This window comes from Schistocerca gregaria, chromosome 3, assembly GCF_023897955.1.
Source record: "Schistocerca gregaria isolate iqSchGreg1 chromosome 3, iqSchGreg1.2, whole genome shotgun sequence".
Lineage (NCBI taxonomy): Eukaryota > Metazoa > Arthropoda > Insecta > Orthoptera > Acrididae > Schistocerca > Schistocerca gregaria.
The window spans coordinates 734,323,775-734,341,447 of record NC_064922.1 but is presented as its reverse complement, the minus strand read 5'-3'; the positions used below and the strand labels follow the sequence as shown (position 1 = coordinate 734,341,447).

General features: G+C 41.7%; 1 protein-coding gene across 4 annotated transcripts in view; it reads right to left on the bottom strand.

The window, feature by feature from the left end:
- Window positions 1–17,673, bottom strand: part of LOC126353778 (spondin-1-like) — a 577,109-nt gene that overhangs the window by 238,012 nt on the left and 321,424 nt on the right. For all 4 annotated transcript variants that reach the window (XM_050002859.1, XM_050002861.1, XM_050002863.1 and 1 more), the window contains exon 6: window positions 11,271–11,394. In XM_050002859.1, the coding sequence (XP_049858816.1) occupies window positions 11,271–11,394 (124 nt within the window). The remainder of the gene's footprint in view (window positions 1–11,270; window positions 11,395–17,673) is intronic.

The window sequence follows — 17,673 nt, the reverse complement described above, 5'->3', positions numbered from 1 at the left end:
CACAGCAGCAAGTCTACGAATGGAGTAGGAAATTCGCAAATGGTGTGACTTCCGTGGAAGATGCTCCTCGTCCAGGTCAGGCACAAAGAGTTGCAACAGTTGAAGCCATAGCGAAGGAAAACCGCCGAGTGACACTAAATGACATTGCAGCATGTTTACAGATTAGTCATGGGTCAGCACACCACATTGTTCATGATGTGCTCCAGTTCACAAAGTGTCTGCAAGATGGGTGCCACGGCAGCTGACTCCTGAAATGAGAGAACGACGTGTTGATGCTTGTGAAGAACTTCTTCGGCGCTTTGAAGGAGAAGGTGGTGGCTTCCTTGCAAGAATCGTTACTGGGGACGAAACTAGGGTTCACTTCTACCGATCGAAAACGAAGAGAGCGAGCAACCCAGACCTTTTCCCAAGTGATTTCCATGAGTTTGGACCACTCAAAGACACAATGGGAGGAAAGAAGTTCCGTTCTGATAAAGAGTTACGCCACGTGGTGCATGAGTGGTTGCGCGGACTACCAAACGAATTTTTTTCTAAAGGAATTTATGCACTTTGTAAGCGCTGGAAGACTTGAATGAGCGTGGGGGAGATTATGTTGGAAAGTGATACAGCTTTGTACCTTTTTCTGCACAATAAATAATATTTTAAAAAATAAATAGGATTTTCATTTGACTCACCCTCGTATAATTAAAGAGTCTCTTTTTCGGAACCCAGTAATTGCCTCCTTTTTGCGACGCAGTTGCTTGACATTTCCCTCAAGAGTCCTACAATCTTCCTCTATAACGGTGCAAAACAGTGCCGCCCTGTGACGTCACGTCACTCTCGGACTCGGCGACGCTTTAACGGCAAGGTGTCGAGAAGCCCATGTGAGGTGGAATATGGGTTTATGATCTCACATTGGCACCAAATTTCACCACAATTCTGCTCGACGCCACTGGGGATATGCCACACGGTGGGAGCGTCGTAACCACCGCCCCTTCCCTCTGACGCACTTTGCGCCCCTTCTTTTAACGCCTCTTCGTTGGAGGTCAGAACCGCGATACCAGGCGTTGAAATCAGGCGTTTTTCTTATGGGGAACATCGCTCATTATCGAGACGAAAAAGCCTCTAGGGCCGCCATAAGGGACGTCAATGGAAACTCTCCTTCCCTTGGATTGTTGATTCCCACACAAGTCGCAGTCGAAAAAGACAGTTCGCTGTGCAGTGAGCAGCAGGACGGTGTACTCGACAACCTTCGGCTCCCGGACGATTCAGTCTTTCTGTAAGGACGCCGTACGCTTGGAACCCCATTACACGTGATCACACCCCTTTGGAGAGTAGTGCAACCGTAATTTTTGCTCTAGTATAGAGGGTGGAGTCACTAGGGGCCTTCGAAACCATTCGTCGAAGTTTGAACATGATACAAAGCAGCAGACAGTCTTTATCCTTCTTAAGATCTCTCGTTTCGCGCTCTATTATGGCGTGATCGTGAGGCATGGGAGAGAGGGTGGTGAGCAGGGGGGGGGGGGAGGGGGAGGGGTCGTGCGAAGGTGTGCAACATTGACACATGCGTGGATAAAACGGCAAACGCATCCTCTAAGACTCCAGTTCAGCAACACCCTCAGTGCCACCCGTGCATCTTCCTTGAGCGCTTTTAAAATAATTCTGTACAGAGACAGCCAAACCTTGATTACTAGGCACAGGTATAAGGACACCTTTTAGATTTCACGTGCGGTCAGCAGGCGCTAGTCCAGCGACAAAGTGCCCCACAACTCAGGAATGTCGTCATGGGTGCCTGCCATGCCGGGACCTAGTAACCAATGCCTGGCTACCTTTGTACAGGTACATTTTAAAGCACTCAACAAAGATACGTGGTTATAAAGGTACGTGAGTCACGCCTCAGAGGGATCCTTGGCCGTTTTATCCCCGCATATTTCAATGTTGAGCCCCCATTCCCCATGATCACGCCACAGGAGGTCACGAAACAGGAGGACTGAAAAGCATGAACACCCTTTGATCCTTCGGACCATATTCAAATTTCGTGGAATTGTTTCTTGAACGCTTCCTAGTGGTTTCACCCTGTATACCAGAGTAAAAATTGTGGTCGTGCTACAGTCCACAGGGTGCAATCACTTTCAGTGGGATTATACACCCACGACTTCTTTACAGAAAGGTTGAATGGTCCAGGTGGTGCCAGAAGTGTCAAAGGTTGTTAAGGACGTTACCCAGTCACTCATCGTACTGCAAACTGTAGTTTTCGACCTCGAAGTGTGTGGGAATCAACGTCTCAAGGGTGGAGGTAGTTAGACGCCCTTTATGGCACTCCCTGAGATCTTTTTGTGTAGATACTGAGCGGCTGTGTGTCTGAAATGTTTTCCTAGGAAACGCGTTTGAAAACCATGTGATTTCAAAGTTGGGCGTTGCGGTTCTGCCCTCCACAGCAAATGCGTCAGGAGATGGACTGAAATGTGCCTAGGATGGGGCCGTGACGACCTTCCAATCGTGCACCACGTCCGTCGTAGCGTCGGCCAGAATTGTGCTGAAATTTGGTGCAGTTGTGGAATAACTGACTCACTTTGTACCTCGTATGTATTCTGGCTTTTATTTCGCATGGGTCGACACCACGCTATTTAAAGCTTCGGGCAACCTGAGGACGACGTTACAGAGGGCCACGCTTTTGCAACACTACAGAGGAAGGTCGTAGGCACTTTTGAATCAAATTTCAAAATTATGTGTCCTATGGGAGACAATTACGGGGTTTCGAAAAAGTGACACTTTCATTGTGTAGTTCAGTCTATAAGACACTAAGTCTTAATTTATCTTTCGCAATAGTTCATAATTATATATTTTATTTGACTTCTGCAAATTCCTGCAATTCTATCAAAATGTCCAGATACTACATGATTCGCGCCACCACAATAACTGTGTTTCTTTGTCATAATCAGTTCCGCTGGCATAGAGGGGGCCTGGAAGTTAATCGTAAAGAGAGGCGTCTTCGCTTTTGGACGCCGCCTCTCCCCATCGCTCCGTTTCTGTTCCCGAACCGCAACATCTCCTTCGTGTCTCAGGCTGCAGTTTCGAACAGCTCTCATCTGTCGTGACGGAGTCCCACATGGCAGCGGCAAAGTCAGCTGAGCTACACTTAACGTAATACAGCATTCTCAAACATGTTGCAATGTTTTACGATAAAGTGCTCCATGGAATTTTATTTCCGAAAACTAAAATTACTTTTTCGTCCCAATACAGAATTTTCACACCTCGGTATGAGAGAATGGTACTCTGTTTGTCACCAACCATACTCTGCAGTGAGAGAATAGTTCTCTTACCGTCTAGCAGCGCCGTCTGTAACAAACTGCTAGGGGCCACATAATATATATGAAAATTAGAAATGAAGCTTCCTGGCAGATTAAAACTGTGGGCCCGACCGAGACTCGAACTCGGACCTTTGCCTTTCGTGGGCAATTGCTCTACCAACTGAACTACCGAAGCACGACTCACGCGCGGTACTCACAGCTTTTCTTCTGCCAGTACCTCGTCTCCTACCTTCCAAATTTTACAGAAGCTCTCCTGCGAAACTTGCAGAACTAGCACTCCTGAAAGAAAGGATATTGCGGAGACATGGCTTAGCCACAGCCTGGGGGATGTTTCCAGAATGAGATTTTCACTCTGCAGCGGAGTATGCGCTGATATGTAAAGCTGTGAATACCGGGCGTGAGTCGTGCGTCGGTAGCTCAGTTGGTAGAGCACTTGCCCGCGAAAGGAAAAGGTCCCGAGTTCGAGTCTCGGTCGGGCACACAGTTTTAATCTGCCAGGAAGTTTCATATCAGCGCACACTCCGCTGCAGAGTGAAAATCTCATTCTGGAAAATTAGAAATGTTCCTGACAATAATATTGCATCTGTATTACAGTGGTTAAGACACTGGAGCAACATAGGAAGACGGTGTTGCGCCTTACAACAACATACTGTATTTAGATTTTCTGTGATTTCTATAAATCAAATGAGGCAAACCTGAGATGGTTTGTTAAGTACACACGATTTGTTTATTTTCCATTTCTCCATCAGAGCACTTACCTGTTCTTACTTCAGTGTCGACGGGATGCTGGGGACTCTGATAAACAGAAGAAAACTCTTGGATAAAGATGGATGTGTCGGTGAGATGTTAAATTTTAAACATATCATTCTCCTTTCCTTCGTTCTGTAAGTCGTATAGATCAAACTGACTTATAATAAGACTCGTGTCCTCTCAAAAACGACTAAAAGATTTTAACTATTCAAAGTCATTAGAAAAGGTACAGAACACACTCGGAATTGCCAAAAGTGAAACAACGATAGAACAGTCGGGTAATGAAGGAGGCTAGGTCGTACGCGCGCAGCCAGAGTACCTACTTATTCCAGTCTTCTGTTAGTTCATCTCTTTCGCCCTCTTCCTCTGTCCATCTCCACCTCCCCCTCTCTGTCCTTCTCCTCCACCTCCCCTCTCTGCTCATCTCTTCCACTTCCTCTCTCTGCCCAGTTCCTCCACCTGCCACGCTCTGTCCATCTCCTCCTAGCAGTCTCTCTACCCTTCAGCTCCTCAGCCCCTCTGCTCTCTCCCTCTCTCCGTGCATCTCCTCTTATCCCCTCTCTCTGCCAATCTGCTCCTCTTCCCGCCGTCAATCTCATCCTTCGCCCTCTGTCAATCTCCTTCTACCCCCTCTAATTCCATCTCCTCCTCCCCTCTCTTTTATTCTACCGCCTCTTCTCTTCTTTCAGTCCATTTCCTCCTCCGCTCTCTCTTTCCAAGTCTTCCTTCTCCTGTCTCCGTCCATCTCTGCCTCTTCACTCTCTCTGTCCACCTCCTCCTTCCCCCTCTATCTTTCCATCTCTTCTTTTCCCCTTTCTGTTCGTCCATCTCATCCTCCTGCTTCTCTCTGCACGTTATCAACCAGATTCATTAGGAAGTTGCTGGTTCTTATCACACAGCATTTCTTTCCAGATTGTAACTAACATGTGCATTAAATTTGACTGAAATCGTTCCAGGATTTTAGGATGAGATTTATAACCATGGCGTTGGCCATGTATGCACACATAAAATATATTTTACATATATTTAACACATTTCGTTCTTATTTTTACACATAATTCGCCTGTATCTCTAGCGAATTTCGCCACGCAGTTTCGTTTCCACGTAACTCAATGTTTACGACGTCGCACCACCAAAACTATTGTAGTAAATGATATTGCAGGTATATGTAGTGGTATATGTGGTTAAAGAAGTAAGAAATTACAATGTTATGCATGAAGTGTCAGTTTTTCATGCATCTCAGTGTATGTAACGCCATATCTCGTGACTCTGTGACGTAGAATGATATATTTTTCTAGGTACATTCAGTGACATATTTTGACATGGTCTGCGAAATGTTTTGTGAATAGAGTTAGTAATAGAGATGTATTAAATTAAAACGTCATGAATGAATCGGCAGTTTTTCACGCATCTCAGTACTTGATGTCACGTCTTCTGAACCATGTGTCGTGCAGTTCTATAATTTTACTGACACCTTCAGTGGTATATACGAATACTGTGTGCAAAATGTGTCGCCATTACATTTAAATAGTAAAGAAGTAATAAATTAAAACATCAAGTTGCCTGCGCCAGTTTTACTCCATGAACAGCGAAAACGTAGTGAGCGATAAACTTCTCTCCTTTCCTTGTTTTGTGGGAATTGTCAGCAAGAAAGAGTTTCGTAAAGGTTTGAAATTATGTGTAAAGTTTGTTGCAGGTCACTAAGTGCACTCATTCTTAAATACTGGATGAATCAAGTATGGAAATTCACATGTCGTGGGGTGCACTATTGGTTTCACCTCCGCCACTTAGGTAGGCGATTATTACCCCCACAACGATTCTTTACAAACAAAAATGATATGTGAACCATGTTTGGCTGAAATTAGTTCAGTGGTTTAAGAGGAGATGTGGAACATACATACATGCATACATATGTACATACATCTATCACACGCATCTCGTGGTCGTGCGGTAGCGTTCTCGCTTACCACGCCCGAGTTCCCGGGTTCCATTCCCGGCGGAGTCAGGGATTTCCTCTGCCTCGTGATGGCTGGGTGTTGTGTGATGTCCTTAGGTTAGTTAGGTTTAAGTAGTTCTAAGTTCTAGGGGACTGATGACCTAAGATGTTAAGTCCCATAGTGCTCAGAGCCATTTGAACCATACATCTATCTTTATAACGTGTATGGTTTCATGGATTCAGAGGCTTCGTCTGCTGACTCTAAAGTATTAATATCGCACTGCTGCTTATTAAAAATGCAACACCTTGAACAAAAGTCAAATTAGCATGAAATGTTGGGTATCCAAATGAATAGCTTATTCAGAAATCGTATTTGAATGTTGGTTGTTTATGTGAAGACCGATCTATGCTTCGTGTAAGATGGCGAACGTCTACCAACATGTGCCCGGATTCGACAGCGATAGGATCCTGGTCTACCGGAACTGCTTTACAGTTCCAAGATATCATTGTTCACGTCGGTCGGGATCCAGTGACTATCATGTGAATCTTGAGTCTACCAGTTTGGGGGCATACTCAACGCCGTGCAGGATTTCAACGGTGACATGCGACTACGCCTAGGAGGAGAAACATTTTGTTCGTTTGGGTGCACAGGACCGTACAGCCACGCTGCGAACGAGCAGTCAGGATATTTTCGACAATACACATATCAAATAGGGCAGTGTGGCGACGTGAAACGCCACGGAGTGTCTGCATGGAGACCATTGTTGCGATTTTCACTGAGGCGGCATCAGAGGGAGCGGTGCGTCCAACGTCAACACTGGTCACAGATGTGGCAATAGCCCATCTTTTCCGAAGAATACTGAATCCCTCTGGCCTTGTCCAAGCGTGGGGGGCACCAAGGGGAACTAAAGTTGCCAGTTAGCAGTCGTCATTCTCATACTGGACCAACATCTGGCTAGATGGTATTAACCTTGGCTCTGCGAGGACCATACTGAAAGTTATGAGCATCTCATTGTTAAAATTACAGTTCAAACAATGTAGCAAAAACGACTGCAGGATCTTAACCTACAAACTTTACATCAAATGTTGTCATATCGTGAAGTTATTAGCGTCTGTCACGTGGCAACAGGCAGTACTTCCAAAATGACAGACACGAATGTTTCGTTTCGACAATGTGCTCTCCGTGGAGGTATAATAAGGAAAGGTGGCAGTACAGGCTAACATTGAATATTGCTTTGAAGCCCGCGTCACCATGTTAGTAGCCCTTACATGTTACCAGACAACTGTTTACAATTGATTATCGTTCTTAATTTCTGCCGTGTCCACGCAATAATTATTTTATGTAGTAAATATTACAGTGTTTTCGTGAATACACGTTTCGAATATCCAAGGAGCGAAGTCTATGATGTGAAAATGCTGCTTTCATAACCAGCATTTTTCTTAATACAGAATGACGAAATTGATGTTTCGTCTATGTCCTCTTCCTGGAAATACTGAGAACATATTTTGCTATGTCTGGACGGGTTTCAAGATTTCGTTCTCACAATGTTCAGCCAGAGAGCTCTTCGAAGTGTACTGATAGGAAATCTAATGTCAATCACAGAAATAAAATCACAGAAACGAAACCACTACAGTAAAAGTAGCTAGCACAATTTAAATTCATATATACAAAAGAAAATATCATTTGAATGAGTCCACTTGCGAATGAAATGTGATTCCTTTACACTTTAGACTACAACCAGAACGAGTAATACACCTGTAAATGGTGCAAGCTGACATTTTTCATGAAAATACTTCCACCAGAAGCTAATGTATTGGGCTACTAATATGGTGGACGTCGGCTTCAAGTTTGTTACATTATGACAACTCCTCTTATTATACCTCCACGTTCCTGCCACTGAATTCCTTGTTAAGGAGAGAAAAAATTGCTTATGAAATTCACCTCAAGACTTCAGCGTTGCCTATGGAGATGTCTCCCTTAGCACCAGCTGTCACAGGAGATGGGTGAAACATTTCCAAGCTGGATGTATGCGTACCGTCATCAGCCCGTAGTGGTCACCCGTGAACTGCCTACACAAAATGTGACAAGGAAAGATTTCGGCTGATTTTCTTGAATGTGGACAAACCATAAGGTGAGAAACTCTTCCGAAATCTTCCTATAGTATCCAGTGGGTATCCTCTGACTATCATTTTTTCGGTTCTGTTAAGAAACAGATCTGAGGCCAACACAATGAGATGCTGGAGGGTATTTGGCAAGCAGTGCTCCAATCTCTTCGATAAACTGGATGGGTTTCTGTCGTAAGTGTATTTCTAAACTTGCAGAAAGAAGGAAAAATGTGTGCAAAGAAATGGAGACTATGTTTAAAATTGGTAGGAAGTACTTAGATGAAGGTGATGTACTTGGTTGATATAAAAAATAAAAATAAATTAAAAATTGTTGCTCATTACTTTCAATATGGCCTTTGTACAACACCATCATCTCTGGTTTGCATATCTGAAAATTTTGGCTGCAGTTGTTACATTTTTAGATGTGGAGGCAATGACTGTGTCCTGCCTTCAAGACTCTGTCATCTTATCTTTCAACAAGGTAACACATGACTGGTTGCGAACCATGCTATCCTGACCTCTGTCGATACTGAGGGAGTATGACTGTAGCTCTTACTGGTATGTTATCCAAATCACACACCCACTGAAAACATCTGTAAGTGGTATACCACCATTTGTTAGCAATTATGATTGGTGATTTCTGGCAAGGAATGATGTACCTATACCTTTCACCCAAACTCAGATCAGCTCGATACCCAACAGGGTTAGAGCTGATGTCACCGTGAGAGTTGGAGGCTCTATGAACTAAATTTTGCAGCTTGTGTACTCCAAATCACCTAAAAATTCAAGCATGTACTCTTCCTACTCTACTATGTAGGCATAAATAATTAAAATTAGTTATTTATTGTCCTTCCTGATGTTGGAATATTAATCACCAGTAGTACTGTATTGCTGTCCATAGTGCACTTCTTCATCACACAGTATTCTTACCTCTGACATGGTTTAAGATGTACATTTCAGACAGATTAGGCACAATGAATATATCTGTTACATGTATAGACAAGAGTGTATGCATGTATTTCTGGGTTCTCCTCCCAAACTCATGGATCGATTTCAAACAAATTTCCCACAGATGGAGCAGGTCACAAGAGTATCAGCACCATAGGGTTTATAACCTCCTAGCTCCAATGGGAGTGGAGATAAGGGTAAAAACGTGTTTATCCATATCCATACATATAGGCTGCTCTGCAAAACAGGCATGTTGTGTGTGAACGGTACCAGACTTTCAAAGCAACCTGTGGTGCTGGGCACCCTACATGCCAGGTGAAAGCAACAGTTTTCCAGGTTATGACATATAGGCTATCCTGCATGACAAGTGGGTTGTGTTGAAGCAGCGTTGGCCTACTTTGTATGGGGGCTTGTACAAAAGGGCAAATAAATAATTTTCAAGCTCCTGACCTGGAGTCTGTCTTGTGCCACAAATGTGTTGTAGCAGCAATTTCCAATTTCAGTCTGCTTTGTGGAACTGTATTGCAGGGGCTACATGTGCTGGTGTTCAGGTAGAAATGGACAGAGGAGACTATGAACAGAGAAAAGGGTTGGAGGAAATGAACAGAGAGACTGAGGAGGAGGGGGAGATGCATGAGGCAGGTGGAAGGTGTTGTGAGGTATTGGGCAGATGGAAAAGGAAGTGGAGGGTGAGTATATGATTGGAGGGAGGGGGAAAGATAGGCCTAGAGGGTGGGTTGGAGGAAATGGACAAAGAGAGGGAGAGGAGGAGATGTGTTCAGTATATGTGCTGAATGCATATGTGGGCAAAGACACAGGGAAAAGGCTAGTTATGAATAAAATAGCACCATCTATGGATGTAACTGGTATGTGATTGGGAATTCATCACTCTGTTCTGCTGATATTATAGAAAACTCTGCCAAGATCAGTATTAGATTATGGATGTCTCGTTTGTTGGAATGGGATAAGAAAAGAGACCATAATTCCGAGACGTGTCACTGAAACTCTCCTGCTTGGACATCAGTGCTTTGCAGAGGTTTAGAACAATAAATAAGCAGATGAAAGGATGACATCCTTTCGCTCATTTTAGTCAATATCTACATGAAAGAACCTAGAATCTAATGGACAAATGCATTTTGTATGGGAATATCTTTTACTGAAGTTCCTTGTTATTCCAAGGTGTGGGAACGGTGTAACACTGTGTTTAACAAAAGACATAATGTTCCAGTACTCTGTATCTAACCTCCGAAGTCATCTTCAGTGTATGACAGCCCATCCACTTTTAATAGGGACTCTTACTTTCCCTGCAGGAGAATATGCTGTCTCTTTGTGGTTCCGCTTGATACAAACAAATGAAGTGAACATATTCTTTTGCTGCCAATAAAAATACTGTATAAATGAATAGTAGATTGAAGCAGCTGAAGAGGTAACTACTGTTGCTCGATTCTGGGCAGACTCTCTGAACTGGGACATGAGATTTATTTCATATTCCTAATGCACCATATTCTATAATTTGTAATGTTAAGAATTCAAACGAGGACGTAAAAGAAACATTTACGGTCAGCTTTTCGACGCATTTGTATGGCGACAGATAACTGATCACAAGTACAGGTTAACTTATTTTTTGAGAGTATTCTGTGCTATTTTGAGTGTTATTTGTATGCGTTACGTTGATGTAGTGAATATCAGTCAGTGGTTTAAGCATTTTGAGAGCAGAACCTCAGAAATACAGAGAAATAATTTGGACCACATTCTACATTTGATGCGTGTTGTTAACACTTGGTTGCAATTAATATTATTGAGCCCATCACTTTACCACAAGTTCTAAACAGACACATGTGTACCTTATGTGATTATCGGTGCTGGCAATCCTTGTGCAATAAATAACCTAACATTCACTTCTGTGTCCTTGACTTCATTTATTTCGTTTTTATTTTTAGAGGTTATAATACAGTATTCTCGACACCGATACATAGCATTACTTTGTTGTCGATTTAATCACATTTTTTGTGCAACATGTAGTACCTGAAAGAGTCTACTTCCCACATGAGTTCATAGTTTAAGTAAGATCCATGTTTGATGTAATGCTCCATGCTTATAACAAGCTCAGTCAAAGAAAAGTCATGGTATACAGTGGTCTCACATATATATGAATTTGATAAATGGTTTCATCATAGCAAGAACATGTTAGCGTATTCACGTATCATATGCAGACAAAAATTAAAAGAGCCCATACTCACCTATCATAGAAACAATAGAGACCAGGTGATGTTTCCGGTCAACACGGAAAACTGCAAACGTCTTCCCCGTCACATTCGGAAAACTTATGCCACGTGCTTTAATTATAGTGCGAATTTCTTGACTCTAGGGAAAAAAAGACACCAGTTAGTATGGAAGCTAAAATCCAACGTAAAGGAGCACAGTCAATGGTTAGTTTTGCGAAAATATGGAACAATGGAGAAATCACTGCTGTAAACGTTTTAATCCTGGTACCTAAATGAGAGAACCTCAGGTTTTTGTGTGAAAAAAAAACTTATTTGTCATTCAAAATATCATTTCAGTTGTACTTACTGTAATAAACGGAGCCTAAAAGGAGAACAGCTTAGAAGTACATAAAAGTTGAAAGTTTAAATTCAGTTGCTGTCTATTATATGTTTGTAAAAATTGTTAATAATTTGTTTTTAAGTTATTTGTTACGTATTAGTGATTGTTAAAAACTGTTAAAAACATCTAATTCAAGATAAGCCACTTTTCAAACATACACAATTACAACAATTTTCATGTTTTAGTTTAACTTATATGAAGATATAATTTCTAATTTTAACATGTTAATTCACCGTAATTTTATACTTTAGCATTGTTCATTTCACATTTTATAAAATACCCAGGCATTCTGTACATTTACATGGAAAAGTTTTAAATTTAAATGACATAAAGTACGTTGCCAAAAGTTCCAGGCATTCTATATATTGCCTACGCATTCTATACAATGTCTTCATTTGATACTGATTTAACTATATTCACTGTCATGAAAAGGATTCACTCTTTAATTGCGATATAGGTTTGTAGCGATGAAAGGGCTTTTAAGCAAATAATTTACTTGTTTTCATAATTCCATAAGACAGTTATCGAATGCAAATACCTACAACAATTGTTACACTCACGTGACATCAGTAGCATCCACAATTACTCCGTTTTTGATGAAGAGGACAGATATTCTCGTGACAGAGGGGAGGGTAGATTTAGAGGTAGCATAAGATTTAGTGGTAGTAAGTGTTTGTATTTAGGGGATCTCATGAACATGAGGACGGAATTTTTGGATGTTTCTATCCCGGACTCTAGGCATTTGTTTTGGTGAATAAAACCATAGCTTATCTGCATTTATTACCCCCTAACCTAAAATTGAAATGGAAGAGGATGTAGATGAAGATGAAATGGGAGATACGATACGGCGTGAAGAGTTTGACAGAGCACTGACAGGCCTGAGTTGAAACAAAGCCCCAGGAGTTGACAACATTCCATTAGAATTACTGACAGCCTTGGGAGAGGCAGTCCTGACAAAACTGTATGAGACATGTTAAATACCCTCAGACTTCAATAAGAGTATAATAATTCCAATCCCAAAGAAGGAAGGTGTTGAGAGATGTGAAAATTACCGAACTATCAGTTTAATAAGTCACAGCTGCAAAATACTAGCACGAAATCTGTACAGACGAATGAAAAAACTGGTAGAAGCCGTTCTCGGGGAAGATCAGTTTGGATTCCGTAGAAATATTGGAACATGTGAGGCAATACCGATCCTACGACTTATCTTAGAAAATAGATTAAGAAAAGGCAAACCTACGTTTCTAGCATTTGTAGACTTAGAGAAAGCTTTTGACAATGTTGACTGGAATACTCTCTTTCAAATTCTAAAGGTGGCAGGGGTAAAATACAGGGAGAGTAAGGCTATTTACAATTTGTATAGACACCAGATGGCAGTTATAAGAGTTGAGGGGCATGAAAGGGAAGCAGTAGTTGGGAAGGGAGTAAGACAGGGTTGTAGCTTATCACCGATGTTATTCAGTCTGTATATTCAGCAAGCAGTAAAGGATACAAAAGAAAAATTCAGAGTAGGTATTAAAAGGCTTTGAGGTTCGCCGATGACATTGTAATTCTGTCAGAGACAGGAAAGGACTTGGAAGAGAAGCTGAGCAGAATGGACAGTGTCTTGGAAGGAGGACATAAGATGAACATCAACAAAAGCAAAACGAGGATAATGGAATGCAGTCAAATTAAATCGGATGATGTTGAGGGAATTAGATTAGGAAATGAGACATTTAAAGTAGTAAAGGGGTTTTGCTATATGGGGAGCAAAATAACTGATGATGGTCGAAGTGGAGAGGATATAAAATGTAGACTGGTAGTGGCAAGGACAGCGTTTCTGAAGAAGAGAAATTTGTTAACATCGAGTATAGATTTATGTGTCAGGAAGTCGTTTCTGAAAATATTTGTATGGAGTGTAGCTATGTATTGAAGTGAAACATGGACGATTAATAGTTTGGATAAGAAGAGAATAGAAGCTTTCGAAATGTGGTGCTACAGAAGAATGCTGAAGATTAGATGGGTAGATCACATAACTAATGAGGAGGTATTAAACAGAATTGGAGAGAAGGGAAATTTGTGGCACGACTAGAAGAAGGAATCGATTGGTAGGACATGTTCTGAGGCATCAAGGGATCATCAATTTAATATTTGAGGGCAGCATGAAGGGTAAAAATCGCAGAGAGACCAAGAGATGAATACACTAAGCAGATTCAGAAGGATGTAGGTTGCGGTAAGTACTGGGAGATGAAGAAGCTTGCACAGAATACAGTAGCGGGGAGAGCTGAATCAAACCAGTCTCAGGACGGAAGATCATAACAATAACAACAAAAACCTAAAATTAGCACTATATGAAAATTTAAGCAATATTGACCATTTCAGTTAGTTTTTGCTGTTTGAGGCATTTAACATCAGTTCCGGCTCTGTTTCCTGTCGTGTGTGATAGTGGCGACACATGGAAACCAAGGTATTCTCTGACTGAGCTTAAAGCGTGTGGAAACAATCGGGACAGAAAAAAAATCTGGAAATTCACAGCAAATGCAATGGAACACTGGAAAACAGTTCTGTTTGTCGGAAAAGAAAGTTACCGACTAGTCCACATCAAGAGAGACATTTACCAGGGGGACTAGTCCCTCCACTGCTGTATATCATCACCTTGATCCTAATGTCAACCATCTTACAGAAAACAAACCTGGGCTATCAAACAGCAGGAAATTCTCAGGAACCTGCTATACATTAATGACTTGAAGTTCTATGGAAAATCTAGCACTGATATCCAGACTCAGGGAAAATATTTAAAATATTCAGCAATGACAAGCATGGGATTCGGCTTTGACAAGTGTGTCACACTGACACTAAACATCCACAACTTGTGGTCTAGTGGATAGCGTTACTGCCTCTGTATCACGGGGTCCCGGGTTCGATTCCCTGTCGGGTTGGGGGTTTTCTCTGCCCAGGAACTGAGTATTTGTATTGTCGTCATCATTTCATCATCATCGTGAATCATGACAGTGAATAGATTGGATTGTGTACAAAATTTGACACTGGTAAAATTGGGAATTTGTACGGGAGCTGATGACCGCGCAGCTGAGCGCCACACAAACCAAACATCATCATCAAACTCCCATAAACAAGGGAAAAATCTCAAAGTGAAGGTATCGATATGTCAAATGGAATGCCACTAGTCAGAAGGTAACAAATGCCTAGACATTTTTCAGTTGTACAACATCAAACACGAGCATTTAAAAAAGTATGTTCAGCAAAGAGTACACCCAAAGGATCAGGAAAATTTTGAAACGCAAACTAAACGAAGGTAATACCATCAAAGCACTCAATATGTGGGGCGCACCTGTCTTCAGGATCTCTGCAGGCATTGTGAACTGGACACAAGTACAGACGGATAACCTGGACGGGAAACTCATGACATTTCACGTTGCCCTACATCTTCGCAGTGACGTTGACATTCTTGCCCAGAAAAACAGGCGGCAGAGGACTACCGCAAGTGAAGCAGACACCCCGGAGAAGAGATAAATGTTTTGGCAATGTATGTGGAAGACAGCAGAGAATCAGCTCTGACAGAGGGAAAAAACAGAAAGTATCTCAAGTTACAGCAAACCAAGAATCAATACTGGAAAGCTGTAAATGCCGGACTGACAGCCTGTACAGTAAAGCACTGTATGGGAAATTTCGGAGGAGATTGAGGGGAAAACAGATAAAGAAAAGACCTGGTCTTAACTGGCCAACGGAACACTAAAGAGGAAACTGATGGCTGTGCAGTAAAGCGCTGCATGGGAAATTTCGGAGGAGATTGAGGGGAAAACAGATAAAGAAAAGACCTGGTCTTAACTGGCCAACGGAACACTAAAGAGGAAACTGAAGGACTGATTTTTGCTGCTCATGAACAGACCATTATTACTAACGCCATCAAAACCAGATCTAGGAATCATCAAAAGACCCAAATTGCGAACTTTGAAAAGAAGCTGACCAAACAGATGACCATATCTTGAGCTGTCGCAAAGAGATAGTGCAGACTGATTCCAAGCAGACACAATAATGTGGACAAATGATCCGTTGGAAAGTATGTCGGTGACAAGGATCGCAATCCAAAACCAGTTCTCAAAAACGAGCATGCCAAATTACAATGAGACTTCCGACTTGAGGCAGATTGATTGCTGCAACACAATACACCAGACACCACAGATGCGGAGTAAAATGAATATGTATCATTGAAATTTCTGTCCCAGGTTATCGACGAGAAACAATTTGAAAGCTTGTTAGATACGATGACTTAGAAAGCGTACTATTGCGACTCCGACGTAAACACATGGAAGTAGTCCTTGTGGTTCTCGGTGCACTGGGAACAGAGCCAAAAGATCTTAGTAGGTACTCTCTAACCATTGCCATTGATAAAATATCCATCTGTCAACTACCAAAAGCCACTTTACTAGGATCTGCACGAATTGTCAACCGATACATAACGCAGTCCTATATGGGTGGGAAGTGACCGAATATTGATAAAATACGAAATCCAACACAGTGAACCCATTTGCGGTGTTTACTGTTATAACTAATGTATAATAATAATAATAATAATAATAATAATGTTGTTGTAGTCCAGTCCGTAGACTGAGTTGATGCAGCTCCCCACGCTACTTTATACTACGCATGCCTCTTCATCTCGAATAACTAGTGAAACTTCTATTCTTCTGAATTTGCTTACTATATTTATCTCTTGGCCTTCCTCTGTGATTTTGACCCCCTACACTTCCCCCCAGGTCTAAATTAGTGTTGCCTTGCTGTCTCAGTCTGTGTTCTATTAACCGATGCCTTTTTAAGTGAAGTCGTAGCACAAATTTCGTGTCTCACCAATTCTGTTCAGTACCTCCTCGTTAGTTACGTGATTTACCCATCTCATCTTCAACATTCTTCTGTAGCTCTACATTTCAAAATCTTCTAGTCTCTTCTTGTCTAAACTGTTTATCGTATGTGTTTCACTCATCGTTAGTTACGTGATTTACCCATCTAATCTTCAGCATTCTTCTGTAACGCTACATTTCAAATCTTCTATTCTCTTCTTGTCTATATTGTTTATCGTAAGTGTTTCACTTCCATACATGGCTACACTCCACGAAAATACCTTATATGCATACCATATTCGATGTTAGTAAATTTCTCTCCTTCATGAACGCTTTTCTTGCGATTGCCAATCTACATTTTATATCCGCTCTACAGCGAGCACCGTCAGTTACTTTGTTGCCCAAAAAGCAAAACTCTTCTACTACTTTAAGCTTCTCATTCCCTAATCTAATTCTCTCAGAAGACATGATTTAATTCGACTGCATTCCAGTATGCCTGTTTTGCTTTTGTTGATGTTCTTCTTATATCCTTCTTTTAAGACACTACCAACTCCGTTCTACTGCTCTTGCAAACCCTTTGCTGTCTCTGAGGTTTGCTGACGACACTGCAATTCTGTCAAAGTCTTTATTTCTTCTTTATGCGCTTTAACTCATACCCCAATTTTTCTTTGGTTTCTTTTACTGCTTGCTCAACGTACAGATGAATAGCATCGGGAACAGGCTACAGACCTGTGTCACTCCGTTCTCAACCACACCCTATCTTTCATGCCCCTCGACTCTTATAACTGCCGTCTGGTTTCTACGCAAACTTGCAAATAGCCTTTCTCTCCCTGTATTTTACCCCTATTAACTTGAGAATTTCAAATAGAGTATTCCAGTCAACACTGTCAAAAACTTTCTCTAAGTCTGCAAGTGCTATAAACGTAAATTTCCCTATCTTCTAAGGTAAGTCATAGAGTCAGTATTGCTTCACGTGTTCCTACTTTTCTCCGGAATTCAATCTGATCTTCCCCAAGGTCAGCTTCTACCAGCTTTCCCATTCTTCTGAAAGGAATTCGTGTTAGTACTTTGCAAACCATGACTTATTAAACTGATAGTTCGGTAACTTTCACACCTGTTAGCACCTTCTTTCTTTGGAATTGGTATTATTATATTCTTCTTGAAGTCTGAGGGACTTTCGCCTGTCTCATACATCGTGCACACC